Consider the following 16,401-nt stretch of genomic DNA (forward strand, 5'->3'; position numbering starts at 1 on the left):
TGTGCAATACAGAGAGGAAAAGAAACAAAAATAAAGAAGTGCACAAGTAAGGGTCCTTAAATGAGTCCCTGATTGAGTTTGTGATTGAGGAGTCTGATGGTGGCAGCTGTTCCTGAACCTGGTGGTGCAAGTCTTGTGGCACCGATACCTCTTTCCTGATAGCTGCAGCGAGAACAGCGCGTGTGCTGGGTGGTGTTGGTCTTTGATAATTGCTGCTGCTCTGTGACTGAAGCGTTCCCTGTAGATGTTCTTGATAGTGGGGAAAGTTTTGCCTGTGAAACCCTGGGCTGTGTCCACCAACCTTGCAAGGCTTTACGTTCAGGGGTGTTGGGTCCCCATACCAGTCCATAATGCAGCTGGTCAGCATACTGTCCACCATGGGTGTATTTGGGTGGTGTGGCCTGGTAGGGCCTGCTACTGTGCTGTATCTCTAACTTTAAAAAAAAAAGTACCTTAATGATTGCAGCATATTTAACATCTTCAAAAATACATTTGTTCTGTTCATAAATATTCCACATGGGATGTTGAGAAACACACATTCTGATCTTTGATTTGCCAGTGTCTTATCATCGTCTGTAGATTGGGGAACAAAGGAAAACGGCCAAAGATTGCTTCCCTGATTTGTTTCCGTTACTCCATTGAACCTGTCGACAAAATTTTACAGTTTGACTGAGACAAAAAGCGTCATACACAAACGTGTGGGAGAAACTCAGCAGTTCACTCTGAGGGTACCAATGTTTCAAGCCTGAGCCTTTGTCAGGAATGAGTTGGGAAAATGGGTTATGGCCCATTATGAAAAATTGCATTTGAAAGAAAATCTAAAAATTGGTTATAATTTTTTGTTTCTTTGGATTTCCTGTCTGTCTATTCCAAAGTCTTTTAAATGCATTGACCTTGGTTTCGCATTTGACTATTGAATTATTTTTGCCTCAATCCAAAGCTTAGTTAAAATTGGGAAATAAAACTCCTTCCTTTACTTCAGTTCAACTATTGGCATGGTTATGATTCTTTGGCATGAAGTTTGTTTTCTAGCACAGCAAACTCTCGCCTTTACACCACAGCAGCACAGGTGCTAACACAGTAGTGAATAAAGCATAGGGCATGTTTGCCTTGAGTAACTGAATTGGGATGTCATGTTACAGCTGCATTAGATATGAGTGAAACTGTGCCTGAAATAGTGTGCCATTCTCGTTTCTGTACTATCGGATGTAATTAAGCTGGAGAAGGGTGCAGAAAAGATTCACAAGGATGTTAGCAGATATTGGATAGGGTAAAGTTTCCCCTGGAGAGAGGGAAGCTGAGGGGTGGCCTTGGGAAGATTCACACAAGCATGGGGGACGTATTTCCCCAGTGTAGGGCAGTCTCAGCTAAAGGTGGGAGTGGACTGGAGGCAGGTTTTTCCATGTTGGCTAGTTTGTATATAGAATGTGCTGTCAGAGGAAGTGGAGGGAGGTATACTTAGTGTTGAAGACAGGATCATGGATCAGAAGGATTTAGGGACAGTGGCCCAGTGCAGGCAAATGGGAGTATCTCCTTGGGCAGCATGGACATCTTGGGACAAAAGGCCTGTTGGAAAAGAGATTCACTGGCAGAATTTCATTGCAATTGTATTAAAATAAAAAGTATCTTTTTTAAATGGCAGCACTGCCAGAGCTGCTGTAATAACAGCACTGCTGCACAGAACCATGGAGAACAGGAAGTGCTCGCCCATGGAGTCCAACCACCCAGTCCAACTGCCATTGGATCCATACAGGACCTGCGACTGCAGAGTCTGGAATGAAGATGGGACACCTGTGTTAGGCAGCAGCCTTGAGGGGTTGCAGACTCCGGGAACAGAGAACTGGTGCACTGCACTAGAAAATGGGAGAACACCCCTCATTTGAGATGGAGAAGCAGAGGAGACGACCCATAGGATAGTGACCACGGTGGCGGAACAGGAAGGCTGAAGAACACATGGGCTACTGGCAACTGTAGTTAAGGGACTCACACTAGGCTGCCGACTGGTAAAGATTGGCTTGAGACTGGCTGAAGGGGTACCAAAAATCGGAACCAGGAAGCAAGAGGGTACCAAGGGTGCTGGAGGCTTCCTGATTGTGCCAGAGGTTTGGATCTGGAGCTCGGGTTGCCGATGGTTTGGCTGAAGGCTTTGTGGCTGCAGAGGCTGTGGGAGCCCTGGGGGAAAATCCACGGACACTCGGTGACTCTGGGTGAGGGGTGGGGGGACTCTCTTTTGCTTCTGTAAGGGGTGGGGGGGGCGGGAAGTTTCTACGAGTGGTAATTCTTTATCTGCCTTATGGTAGACTAAAGGAATTTTGTGTAATATCACATTTTCTGTTTTATTACATGACAATAAAATGACCTTGAACCTTGAAGACACAAAGTATTTTGATAGTGAAAAATTGTTTGCAACAGCAAGGACTGGGTATCAGGTGATTTGCAAAAGCACTGGGAGAGTGCAGGTTAATTCATATATTTACCAATAGCAATCCACAAATTAGATCGTGTTTTTCTAACTGAATTAGTCAATATATTTAAGGAAAGAAAAAATGAGAGCAAAGGTTTAGCTAAATAGTTGTTTCATGGGGTAAATGGCTTCCTGTGATTTGAAAGGCCGAGGCCTTAGCAGGAAGACGACATAATTAGGTCAGTGGTCCTTACTGGAATATTGGTTGATGCCAGCAAATGGAATCTTTTGCTTGTTTACTAAATGTTAAGAGTAAATGATCCAAATGTTGATTGGAAAAATGAGCAACTTTCTATTACACTTCTAAATTAGTTTCTTTGTCTCTTCCTTGTCTTCTCACCCCCACCCACATGACCATACCTGGCTGGCCTGTTGCTTCTCCACCACAAACCCCTGTGCCTAGGGTGAAACACCACTTCACACAGCCTGCCGATATGGCCTCGCAAACCTCACCGTAGAGCTTCTCCAGCATGGAGCAAATCCCAACTTTCAAACAAAGCGACCGCTCCCTGCCGACACCGGCGTGTCACAGGATGGCACTGAGGGTCTCCACCTGCAGACGCCACTTCATATGGCAATAGCAAGCAACCACCCAGATGTGGTGTCTGTGATACTGGAGCAGAAAGGTAGGCTTGATTCTCACTGCGCCTGGTTTATGGAGTCAAAGCAACACGGGATAAATTTCAGACTCCCCTTTTCCTCACCTTAGCTTTGGAAATTTTGACCCATCTGCCCAATTATGATTTTATTTAATATTTGTTTGTGCAGGGCTATACAGCCAAGTAAGTTTATGCTCCAGCAGGTGGCACAGTTAGCATGATGCTGTTTGGGACTGGGGTTCGAATCCCATGCTGTCTGTAAGGAGTTCGTACGTTCTCCCTGTGTCTGCATGAGTTTTCCCTGGGTGCTCTGGTTTCCTCCCAACGTTCAAAAATGGTGTTGTAGGTCAAATGGGTGGCACGAACTTGTGGGCCGAAATTTGCCGAATTTTTTAAAAATTTTAAATATGGCGGGAAATTTTATTGTGGTCATTGGTTACTTTCATCTAAATTCTATGGTATCAAATAAGTGGAAATTGCCACTTCTCCCATGTTTAGCACTGATAATTAAAAATAATTCTTCCCTGAATTTTATTTTTACAAAAAATTTACAAAATTAAATTGATATTTAAGATGCCTTTTAAATATTAATTTCTTTGGTTTGTTGAGTTCAGTGAATTTGAATCTTCAAGGGCATGTGCTGCATACCACTGATACTCTTGCACTGGTGATCAGGGCTAATGTCTAGAGAAATGGAAGACTGAGGATGCTGGAATCCTGAGCTAAGAATGAGCAGTTGGAGAGACTCTGAGACAGACAGCATCAATGGGTAGAAATGGTCAGTGAACATTTTGGGACGGGAGAAAAGAGCACGTAGGTGGACCTTGTGTTGCGCTCGGTCCTTGCTGGCATCTAGGATATCGTCCAAATTAATAAAGACGAAATCCAAGTCCCTGCCCACTGTGTCCATGAGGTGCTGGAAGGTCTGAGTGACGTTCTTGAGCCTGAACATCATGCACAGGAATTCGAACAAGCCAAAGGGTGTGATGATGGCCGTCTTGGGTATGTCCTCAGGGTGCACCGGGATCTGGTGATATCTGCGCACCAGGTCAACATTGGAGAAAACCCTTGCACTGTGCAAGTTGGCCATAAAGTTTTGGATGTGAGGGATGGGGTAACGGTTGCCTCGTTGAGCCATCAATAGTCTCCGCAGGGACGCCAGCCGCCGGAGGCTTTCAGGACTAGGTGGAGCAGTGAGGCCCACGGGCTGTCGGACTGCCGAATGATCCCCAGCTCCAACAGGTACAAAAGCTCCTCCTTCGTTACCTGGGGCTTGTCAGGCTGGAGCCGGTGTGCCTTGGCGTGAACCGGTGGACCCTGGGTGGGGATGTGGTGGAACACCCTGTGGCGCAGCGAGGCAGCGGAGAACTGTGGCTTGAGGAGTGTCGGGAACTCGTCCAGGATTCGCTGGAACTCATCTCTGGGCGTGCTGATCATGGCCATCTGCGGTTGCTCCAAGTGGGAGGCGTCGAGGCGAACGGCCTGGAAGGTACGGGCGTCAACCAGGTGCCTACCTCGAATGTCCACCAGAAGCCCGTGTGCGAGGAGGAAGTCTGCACCCAGGATGGCAATTGGGAGGGACGAGATGGTGAACCTCCACATGAAATTTCGTTGGCTGATCTGGAAGTGAACTGTCTTGTCTCCATACGTCCAGATTGCCATTGCGTTCGCCGCACGGAGGGGAGGTCCACATGGTCAGTTCCTGGACTCGATGGCTGTGGCCGGGATGATGCTGATTTGGGCTCCAGTGTCAATGAGGAACCGCCGGCCAGCCATTAACAGCGGCCCTGGAATGAGCAGGGCTGATGACACTTCTGAGCCTTGGCTCCCCAGCCCTGGTGGTAGAAGCAGAGGCCTGGAGCGGATGCTGTGGCCTTGGTTATGCTCTTGGGGGGCCCCTGCAGGGGCCGGGTGCTCTACCACAGCGCTTGGGGCGAGCTTGGCATGGTCGTGCTCGTGCCTCATGACCTGCTGGACCACTGAGCCTTCTGGGAATCGTGCAAGCCATAGCTCTTGGGCCTTCTGGTGATCTTCCTCGGCTTGGTGAAGCTCTCCTGGACTAGCAGCGGCTGGATGTCCCGGGCATATGGTCGAGGAAGATGCGCTTAAAGAGTGGGCAGTTGGTGTGCTCACCAATGAGCGCGAGCATCTCGTCCATCAGCTCCATTGGGGTCCTGTTCCCCAGGGTGTTGAGGTGCAGCATCCGAGCGGCACGCTGGTGTCTGGATAGTCCAAGGGACCCGGTAAGCACTCGCTTGATGCTCTCGTATTTGTCCTCGGCAGGTGGGTGCTGAACAAGGTGCAGCACGTGCCTGGCGGTGGCCTGGTCCAGGTCAGGGTCCATATGGTAGAATTTGGTCGTGTTGGACGAAATGTGGCGGAGGTGAAACTGAGCCTCTGCGTGGCCGAACTAGGTCTCCAGCTCCTGAACCCAGAATTCTGGCAGTTTCACAGCGATAGCACTGATCCCAGGCTCGCTCATGATAGGTTCAAAGATGTTTGAACCAGTCAGGGTCACCAATTGTAGCGGCAGCCTGCAATAACGCACACACAACCAGATAGGTTGAGCTCAGTGAGTAGACTGGTTTATTGCAGGCTGCTGGGCTGCACTTATACTCCCAGCCCGGACCTGGCTGAGAACCACCCTGGAGGGCGCTGACATCACCAGAGCGTCACGTGGTCCCCCAGCGCGGGTTTCTGAGCCCCGTGCTGGAAGGAAGGGAAACCCCCGACGGCACCATTTCGGCTGGCTGCCCCACCGCGTGGCTTAAAAGCGGGGCCAGTTCGCCTGTCTTGTGGTGAGCCGCCACACTTCATTCAATATGGGGGAGAGGAAAGGATAAATGATTTTTTTCTTTATTTATTTGATTGGTTTGACTTTCAGAAACATTCCAAGTTATTTTCTTTCGTGTGGTGCATGGCTCAGTTGACTTCCATTGTTTAATGGGAGTTTTGTGGGGGGAGTTTACTTTGCCATCTCATCTTGGAACAGGAGGAACCCATGTTATATCCCAGGGAAGCAATCCCAATAGTCCTTGTTTACCCCAACCCTCCCACCTTCCCCTGTGCACTTGCACATGGTCATAAACTCCTTCTAATTCTTTAGCCACAAACAGTGCTTTGTTCAGAACCAATGGGTGTGGACAGCACATTGCGTCCTTAAATTGCAAGTTATTATCCATGTAGAATCTTTTTTTGGAAATGCCATCTTGGAACTGGCAGATAAAATAAACCTAATTATTTAATGCATTGTATTTAATATATTTGAACATTATTTGCAAGACCTAAGAAGGAAAAAAAATTAATTTTGTTCTTTCTTTCAATCCAGCAAATGCCCTTCATGCAGCCAGTAATCTGCTAATTATTCCTGACTTCAGCCTCAAAGATTCCAGAGATCAGACTGTCTTAGGGTTGGCTCTGTGGACAGGTAATAGTGCATATTTTCTACAAACCTCCCTCTTCTTAAATTCATGTATTTATAATCTGGTGAGATGCTGAACAGAATCTTGTAAGCTGCAATTTGACTTGAAAGGATATGATAATGTTTTGTGTTGTGATATTAGCTTACTAAGAATTGGGAAACTTAATTTACACCAGTCAATTCAAAGGTACTCAGGAGAAAATATATATTTTTCAACCTCAGCAATGGGAGCAGAAGACCAGTGGATAACCATGCTGCTGATTGTACTCTTCCCACAGGCATGCATTCGATTGCAGCTCAGCTCCTTGGTTCTGGGGCAGCCATTAATGACTGCATGTCTGATGGGCAGACTCTACTACACATGGCTATTCAGAGGCAAGACAGCAAAAGTGCCCTCTTCCTCCTCGAGCACCAAGCTGATATCAATGTTCGGTGAGTATGATGCAGTATGCCGTGCAACATTAGGCATTCATGAGAAATGGAAGTGGCATTTATTTGTTTGACCTTTTGTTCGACCTCATTTTAGAACCATAGAACACTGCAGCACAGGAACAAGCCCTTCGACGCATCTCGCCTATGCTGAAGTATTGTCCTGCATAGCCCTGTTGCCCTGCAGCAGGACCACTGCCCTCCATACCCTTTGCATCCATGCACTTACCCAACTTCTCTTTAAATGTCAAAATTGAGGACGCATTCACCAATTTAGCTGGCAGCTCGACCCAGACTGTCATCACTCTGCCTGAGGAAGTTCCCCCTAATGTTCTGATTTAAACATTTCCCCTTTCACTCTTAACCCATGTCCTTTCCTTCTCACTCCCACTTTGCCTCAGTGGGGAAATAGCCTGCTTACATTTTATCTCGACTGCTCATCATTTTGCCCAACTCTGAATGCACAGTGAGCACAGCAGTTCGCACAGCGTCAGCAGTAGCAGCTTGGTTTTGAATCCAGGACTGTCTTCAAGGGGTTTGTACATTCTCCCCATGTCTGCGTGAGTTTCCTCTGGGTGCTCCTCTTTCCTCCCACCTTTCAAAACCTATGGGGCTGTAGGTCAATTGGGCTATTTGGGCGGCATGGGCTTGTAGGCTGGAAAGGCCTGTAACACTGCTGTATATATAAATTTAAAATAAAACTAAAATTAAAATATGGGTCCTCATTTTGCCTGAAATACATCTTATTTCTTTTCCCTATTTTGTTAATGCTGTCACATTTGCCATCATTTTATAAACAATGCTTTTGTCTTTGACAGAACCAATGACAATGAAACAGCTCTTCAGCTGGCCATCAAAAATCAGCTGCCGCTGGTTGTCGATGCTCTTTGTACCCGTGGTGCAGATATGACTGTGCCAGATGAGAAGGGAAATGCACCCCTGTGGCTGGCCCTAGAGAGTGGGCTTGAGGACATTGCCTCCACCTTGGTGAGTGTTTGCCGGCAAGGAGTTGAGTTCCTTTTCAGGCTTTTGTGAATAGATTTAATACATAGATGGTGAAGAGTGTTAGTACCTTCAAGGTCCTGGGAGTCCATCTACTGAAGAATCTCACTCTGGCAAATTTCTACAGAAGTGTGGTGGAAAGTGTGCTAACTGGGTGCATCAAGTCTGGTATGGGGACACCAATACCCTGAGTGTAAAGCCCTCCAAAAGATAGTGGACACATCCCGGGGCATCACAGGTAAACCCCTTCCCACCATCGAGAACATCTACAGGGAACACTGCAGTCAGAGAACAGCACCAATCATCAAGGATCCGCACCACCCAGCACACGTTCTGTTCTCGCTGCTGCCATCAGGAAAGAGGTATCGGTGTCACAAGACTCGCACCCACCAGGTTCAGGAACAGCTGCTACCCCTCTACCATCAGACTCCTCAACGACAGACTCAATCAGGGACTCGTTTTAGGACTCTGACTTTTGCACTTTGTTGATTTTTTTCACGCTGTATTGCAGTCAATTTGTTTATTTTTTGACATGTGTATGTTGAGTACAGTTTCTTTTTGCACTACCAATAAGTGGTCATTCTTCCTTGCCTGCAGGAAAAGCATTTCAGGGTTGTATATGATGTCATGTATGCACCCTGACAATAAATCTGAAATCTGAATATTCAATATATTGTACATGAAAGAATGGGAAAACTGGGCCTCTGATGAATATAACCATTTACAACACAGAAACAGGCCAGTTTGGCCCTATTAGTCCATGCTGAATATCTTCTTCCACCTAGTCCAACTAACCCGCATTTGGCCCGTAACCCTCCACACCTCTTCCGTCCATATACCTATCCAACCTTTCCTTGAATATTAACATCAATCTCGCTTCTACCACCTCTGCCGGAAGTTCATGCTGGAAGTTCCACACCCCCACCACCCTCTGCGTGAAGAACATCCCCCTTACGTTTCCCTTAAACTTTCCACTTTAACCCTCAATCCATGCCCTCTTGTTTGAATCTCCCCCACTCTCAGTGGAAAATGCCTATCCACATTGACTCTATCAAATCACCCCTCAACCTTCTACGCTCCAGGGAATAAAGTCCCAGCCTGCTCAACCATTCCCTGTAACTCAAACCCTGGCAACATTTTGGTAAACCTCCTCTGTACTCTCTATACTGTTTATATCCTTCCAGTAATTCACTGAACAAAACTGCATATAATATTCCAAATTTGGCCTCACCAATGCCTTTTACAAGGTGTAGAGTATCATTATTACTCCTTTTGCTGAATTGTTTCCAATGTCTTGACAGATTTTCTCATTTCTAATTACACTGTGGCAAACTTCATGCTGACCTGGAAACACCTTTAATTTTAGGTAAGGCATGGCTGTGATGCAACATGTTGGGGTACTGGTCCTGGCGGATGTTTACAGACATTGCTACACAGAGCCATTGATGAGAATAACGAGAATTCTGGTTGCTTCCTCATCCGCAGGTATCAATTAGGATAACTTGAGTTGTTGGTTTTCAACTTTGCAAGAAATTAAATTTCTTACGAACTTTATTGTATTTAAATTTGTTTGAGGGGAACTTCAATTTGTTGTAATCAGTTGAACAAACTTGTAATGCACCTGTTTTCTATTATAATGCTTGTGACTTTTTACACGCCAAGTGACCTCCAAGCTTCTGAGGGGTAGCATGTGTTATTGTACTGGGAAATGATGCTCAGCAACTGTTTGCAGGTGGTTCATGAACCTAATGCATGAATCAGCTCTGCTCCCCAGCAGCTGGGTATTCTGGCAGTTCCTCTTCACAACTTGCTTTGTTAATCTACATGGCAGTTTTCAAAAATCTGATATGGTTGAGGAAAAGCTGGTTTCTTTAATTTTTTGAGGTTCTCTCAAAATAAAATCTGGAACAAAATTCCCTGCAAATGCAAGTCAGCATTTACAAATGCTAAAGTTTCTTGCACTGATTTTAAACCCAAAATGTGCTCAATGCATGAAAATTAGACACGCCACTGTAAGCTGTCAAAAATATGTAAACAGCTTAGTGGTTTAAGTTTTAATTAATATGGCTTAGACAAAACTTTATGATGGAATGATTCAATATTGTGCAAAAGAAATTTGGAAACTTAAGCCTTCGGCTCTTGCAATAATGATGTTTCCCTTTAATTGCCAGTGGATGTGATGGAAACAGCCCCAGACGGCCAGGGCCCAGTGGTGAAGGTGATGAGGAGGCCCATGATGGTCAGACGCCATTGCACATGGCAGCAAGCTGGGGGCTTGAGGAAGTGGTGCAGTGCCTTCTGGAATTCGGTGCCAATGTGAACACGCAGGTCAGTGGTAGAGTGCATGATTCAGTTTGAGAACATTAGATTTTAATATTATGGTACTTGGCCATCCCTTGCCTTGTCATAATGTTGCCTGGTTTAAGTACTGGAAGAATCATGGAGATTGTCCAGGAAAATAAGCAAAGAGAAGGGGTGGGGAGGAAAACAAACTAGTGGTGGGAAGAAAAAATAATGTACTGACACTTAGTTCGTAAATAAGTTCGTGTATCATTCAACTGTACATTGTACAACCAAGTGGAACAATATTTTCCAGAGCACAATGTGCACACAAACTCAATGCACAGCACATAATAATCACATATATTGTGACGAATGTGCTCTGATTAATCTTTAGTCTAATGTTAAAACTATATTTTGTGTATGTACATATATTTTAGTAAATGTTTTGGATGGACAGGGTTCAATTACATTCTTCAGATACACATGGTTCTTTGCAGCTGTTAGCATAAAGACAGCACATGAGGATTTTAAGATGGTTCTTTGAGATGGAAAATGGAGAGCCATTTGCAGAGATGGAATGGCTGCTGATCGAAGTTGAAGCCAAGAGATGAAAGGACATATGATGGTTCTGTTTTCATATATTGAAAACAATAGCTGTTATCTCAGAAGCACTTGTGTAAATTGTGACAGATTATAGATATGATTTTGGGGGATAAATTGGGGCAGGTTTTTTAGTGTAGGTCACATACAAACACTTCAAAACAGATCTCATTTAAAATTCTAGAGCTCTGCTCAAGCTAGACAGACTGGCTCCAAAACCTTTGCAAAAGCTTTGGAGAGTGACCAAGAGACTTCACTAATGGGTTGTCGTTTTGAAAAGCAACAGACGTTCAGAGCTGCAAGCTGTCTGGGAGTGCTGTTTGCTGTTCTAAGAGGATCATGTGGTTTTTGCAAACAGAGAGGGAGTCAAACAGGCTTTTCTCTGCGAGAGAGGGAGAGAGAGATTAGTTCTGCAGTTTTACAGTCAGCACCAATAGCTGGGACTGGAACAGGGCAAACTGGCAAGCTTGTGGGGAAAAACCCCATTTGGAAGACGGGTTGTGAGTGCTTAGTTCAGCCTGGTCAAAGCCCTTGTGGTTCATTCAAGAGGAGAGGGCTGGCTGTCTAATATTTCACTTGAAATAAGAGAAACAAAAAGGAACTCTGTGGTGACCTGAAAGAAAGAGGTTATCATCTGGAGATCCCTGATGGGGCAGGTTTCCTCGGCAAGACACTGAAGTGGCTGATTAAAACGATCAGTTATGGGTGTCCAGCAAACAACAAATCTCTCTCAGAAAACCGACAAGAACCTTCCTGAGCAGTAACTATTTACCTTTCAAGCACCAAAGCCTGGTGAACTTCATAAATACTGTGCACAGTATAAGAATTGCCTGCAACCAGTAAACTTGGAGGAATGAGAAGTGAGGTTGGACTGTGAATCAAAGAACTTTTCTAAACTTACACACACACACATTACAAACACATGCGCTTAGAATTAGAAGGGGTTTAGGTTAGTTAAGTTAATAGTGATAAGTTAAAGTGTGATTCTGTTTTCATGTTTAAAGATAATTAAAAGCAACTTTTGTTTAAGTAATCATTTGTCTTAGTGAATATCTATTGCTGCTGGGTTCTGTGGTCCTCTGGGCTCGTAACAAAAAAGCACAACCAAAAAGGCAGACGTTGCAGATGTTAGGTGGACTGAGATGCTTTTAGAACCTAAGTGAAGAAGATATTAAGAACTTCAAAAACAGAAATGATGTCTCATACCATGTGACATGAGAGATTTGCCAGAAATATATTATTGAAATCCAAGACAAAGGAGTCAGTTCAAAGAAACTCACCGTCATGTTCAGACAGGATTGAAAGCAGCAATACTTACTGTAGAAGGGGAAAAAGCTGCCTCTGTTTTACTCCTAATAAAATGGGAACATAGAAAAGTGGATTTGAAAAGGCAGACCACTTTCTGACTGCTCCTTTGAAAATAAAGAGTGCAACCTCATCGTGGAAGAAAGCTGAAGACAGAAGATCTGAATATTAACATCATGGAAAGACAGGATTTTATTATCCTATTTACAGGAGATGAAACATAAGTGGCTTTTAAATAAGTAAGACCACTTCTTGTGCCAAAAATAGTCACTCCTGTTTGAAGAATCTCTCTGAAAGACAGCTCATCAAAACTTGAGTTTAAAGAGAACTGAAAATATAATGTTCAAAAGTACTTCATAATTACTTCTGAAATGCGATTTAAAAGGATCCAGAAGTCGACAAGATGTTTGAAACTGGACTTTTAAAAGTGACTTTTTCAGAATCAAGTTTAAACTGTAATGGTTTACATTTCTGCATAGTGGGGTTTTAAGATAGAGTTAAGTAAGAAATCTTAAGTTATTAATAGTTTAATAAAAAATATTTTGAATTTGCCATTTTCTGGTGAATTTTCCATTGTTAGTACTAATAAGGGATTATTAGTTTGTAACAATACACATATAGACATAATTTAAAATAAATATATACAAATATTTTGGGACGATTTACTCGATTACAGGATGCTGTTCATAATTCTCACAGCCTATGGAAAGAAGCTATTTCCCAGCCTGGCAGTACTGAATTTGTGCCTCCTTTCTGATGGTGGTGAGCCAAAGATACTATGTGCTGGATGGAAAGGGCTCTCAATAATTCTTTGATCCCTATTTAAGCAATATTCCTGGTGAATGTCGTCAATGGAGGAAAGGGATCTTTCCAGTGATCTTCTCAGTCATTTTAATGATCCTGTATTCTGGTCCAAAGCTTTGTAGCTACCATATCACACAATGATGCAGTTAGACAGGACACTCAGTTGTGCTCCTGTAAAATGTTGTCAGGATGGGACGAGTAGGTTTTCCCTCCTTAGAAAGTGTAGATGTTGCTATGCCTTCCTGACTAATGAGGAGATGTTGTGAGTTTGGGAATTCTTTGTCCAATTTTATCTCCTAATTTGTTGGTAATAATTTTCATGATTTGTACCCTTGGTTATATTATTCAGGAATATCTGATGTGGAATGATAGAGGGAAATAACCCAGTGTGAAGGTAATTTTGAAATTTTATTTTTTTGGGTGGCACAGTTAGCATAGCGGTTAGTGCAATGCCTTTACAGCACCAGTGATTGGGACCAGGTTCGAATCCTGCGCTATCTGTCTGCATGGGTTTTCCCCGGGGGCCTCCAGTTTCCTCCCACTGTTCGAAAAGTATGGGGGTGTAGGTTAATTGAGTGTAATTGGGCATCACGGGCTCATGGGCAGAAATGACCTGTTACTGTGTTGTATGTCTAAATTTAAAATTAATTATGTCAGTAAGAGTTTTGAATAGTGATCAGTCCTCAATGCATCTGTTGGAAAGAGGACTGTTCTTGCTCCTTGCCTCTCCAGACAGAATGCCTTTGAATATCTGAAGCTCTGAAGAAAATACTGTTGATGCTCCCATCATTCAGTAAGTAAAACAGTATAAAGAGTTGACAATCCAGGCTGAAGGGTTTTCAATGAACTGCTCTAATGACCTGAAATGTCATCTTTTGATTTTTCTCTCCCTGGATTCTGTCTGACCCATTGAACATTATGCAGCATTACTCCTTTGTTTTGGGCACTGAAGTATTTGGTAATGTGAAGTGCACCCATCAAATTAAATTGAATCTATTTTTTGCTCTTTGCCTTAAAAATATGACATTCACTTGTGGGATATGGTTACTGATGGCTAGACTAGCATTTATTCCCTGCTGTAATTGCCCCCATAACTTCACAGACTTCACTGCCGAGTTTGGAGTTGCTCATAGATTAATGGGTAAAGAGCAATGAACAAGAAGGGCTTTTAAAACAATCTGATAACTAATTGGGTTTGACTTTTTTCTATATGTATTTAATTACTTCATTGTTGGCTTCAGGAAAGGAAAGCCAGAGTTATACATTGGGGAATCAGAGGTGGAGAGGGTGAGCACATTTAAGTTCTTGGGAGTCACTATTTTGGAGGATCTTTCCTGGGCCCAACACACCAATGGCATCATGAAGAAAGAGCATCAGAGACTCTACTTCCTCAGGAGGTTTGGTACAACACCAGAAATCCTGGCAAATCTCTACGAAGGAGTGGTGGAAAGTGTGTTGACCAGGTGCATCATGGTCTCGTATACTTCTGAGCATAAAGCCCTCCAAAAAGGAGTGGACACGGCCCAGGACATCACAGCCCTCCCCACTATTAAGAACACCTACAGGGAACGCTGCCGTCGGAGAGCAGCAGCAATCATCAAAGACCCACACCACCCAGCACACGCTCTGTACTCACTGCTGCTAGCAGGAAAGAGGTCTAGGTGCCACAAGACTCGCCCCACCAGGTTCAGGAACAGTTACTACCTCTCCACCATCAGACTCCACAACAACAAACTTGTTTACATTCGTTATCTGTTCTTTTATTTGTGTACATGTTTATGCTGTGTACAGTTTATTTTTGCACTCCCAAATAGTGGTAATTCTGCCTCAACCTCAAGAAAAGAGAATCTCAGGGTTGTATGTAATGTCATGTATGCTCTCTGACAATAAATCTGAATATTTACATTTTTTAAATTTAGACTGTTACAAGCCACTTGGCTGACAAGTTTGTGGTGCTCAATTTACATCCCATTAACCTACACCCCTGGTTTGTTTTGAACAGTTTTGAACAGTGAGAGCCCGCAGAGAAAACACATGCAGACATTTGCAGACAATGCAGGACTCGAATCCCAGTCCAGTCTCAATTGCTGGTGCTGTAAAGGCGTTGTGCTAACCACTAGGCCAGTAGTGCCACCCTACATGGGGTGATATAGATCGTTGGTTTCTGGATCAAAGACAGAATATTTGTCCAATGATTAAATCTCTATGCCAGCAGTTCTTGGTGACAACTATTAAAATCTTGGACTGAATGTCTACTTGGACATGGTATCCATTGCACCTGGGCCAAAGAATTCCCCAGGTGAAAACCAATGATGGAGTCTATAGAATACCAGAACTTAAATGCATATAAATTATTTTAATCTTGTATAATTTATGTGAGTATATCAAAAAAAATAATTTTAGTAGATTTGTGTAATAGTAGTTTGTGGAATTCTGTTGAGAAATTCAAGTATTGCAGGGAAGTTTTATTTAAATGTTCCTTTGGCCTTCACTAGGATGCAGAGGGAAGAACTCCAATTCATGTTGCCATTAGCAACCAGCATAGTGTCATAATTCAACTTCTGATCTCACATCCTGATATCCGGTTAAACGTGCGGGATCGTCAGGGACTGACTCCCTTCGCCTGCGCGATGACCTACAAGAACAACAAGGCAGCAGAGTCTATCCTCAAACGAGAGCCAGGAGCAGCTGAACAGGCAAGAAAGAGGAAATTGCCATAATACAACTACCTTTGTAAAGAAACACAGATTGCAGATGCTGGAATCTTGAGCAAACAATGAGCAGCTGGAGGGTCAGGGCCCTTTAATGTGTGTAAAAGGTGATATTGTGTGTATAAAAGGAGAAAAAAGCTAGGGAGGGACCATGAGGTGATAGGGGACAAGACAGAGGGAGTGAGAAGTGGAGAGACCATGGATATAGGGTAAGAAATGTTTGTGGATATTACAGGAGTAGGTAAAGATACAAACAGTGGAACTGCTTCCATCTCATCCTTACCTACTCCTGTATTTTTTTTCTCCTGAACTTCCCTTTCTGTGTCGTGGTCTCTTCTTCTACCCATCATACTTCCTCTCACGCCTTAGGTCTTGTGCCCTGTCACCTCTTGGCCCCTCTCCAGCTTCTTCCTGCTTTTATATATGTAATATCACCTTTTATACCTTAGTTTTGATAAAAGGTCCCGACCTAAAATGTTGTCTGGCGATTTCTGCCCCTAGATGCTGTCTGGTCAGCTGAGCATCTCCATTAGCTCATTGTTTTTCCTTTGTAAAGGCTCAGGTTATTCACTGTTGGAAGTGAATGTTCAGGTTGGAATTCTGAACTGGAGTAATTTAATCCAAAATTGATTATCAAACTTAATTCTGCTGTATAGTGTGGCAAAGTGCACCCATCTGTGTTTCTTGACTGTAATTTGAGAATGACTGTATTGAGCTATTCCTTGCAATCTTTTAACTCAGTGAATCTGAAACATGCAGTTAATGTTCATGTTCCCGTGCAAA

The 16,401-nt window shown here is 43.8% G+C and overlaps 1 protein-coding gene across 2 annotated transcripts in view; it reads left to right on the top strand.

Annotated features, from left to right (window-relative positions):
* The window catches only part of ankfy1 (ankyrin repeat and FYVE domain containing 1), a 105,997-nt gene that overhangs the window by 66,938 nt on the left and 22,658 nt on the right, over positions 1 to 16,401 (top strand). For both annotated transcript variants that reach the window (XM_069884993.1, XM_069884991.1), the window contains exons 12-18: positions 2,868 to 3,090; positions 6,392 to 6,490; positions 6,763 to 6,916; positions 7,732 to 7,900; positions 9,282 to 9,400; positions 10,087 to 10,243; positions 15,403 to 15,603. In XM_069884993.1, coding sequence (XP_069741094.1) covers positions 2,868 to 3,090; positions 6,392 to 6,490; positions 6,763 to 6,916; positions 7,732 to 7,900; positions 9,282 to 9,400; positions 10,087 to 10,243; positions 15,403 to 15,603 — 1,122 coding nt within the window. The remainder of the gene's footprint in view (positions 1 to 2,867; positions 3,091 to 6,391; positions 6,491 to 6,762; positions 6,917 to 7,731; positions 7,901 to 9,281; positions 9,401 to 10,086; positions 10,244 to 15,402; positions 15,604 to 16,401) is intronic.

The sequence above is a fragment of the Narcine bancroftii genome, chromosome 6, assembly GCF_036971445.1.
Source record: "Narcine bancroftii isolate sNarBan1 chromosome 6, sNarBan1.hap1, whole genome shotgun sequence".
Classification (NCBI taxonomy): domain Eukaryota; kingdom Metazoa; phylum Chordata; class Chondrichthyes; order Torpediniformes; family Narcinidae; genus Narcine; species Narcine bancroftii.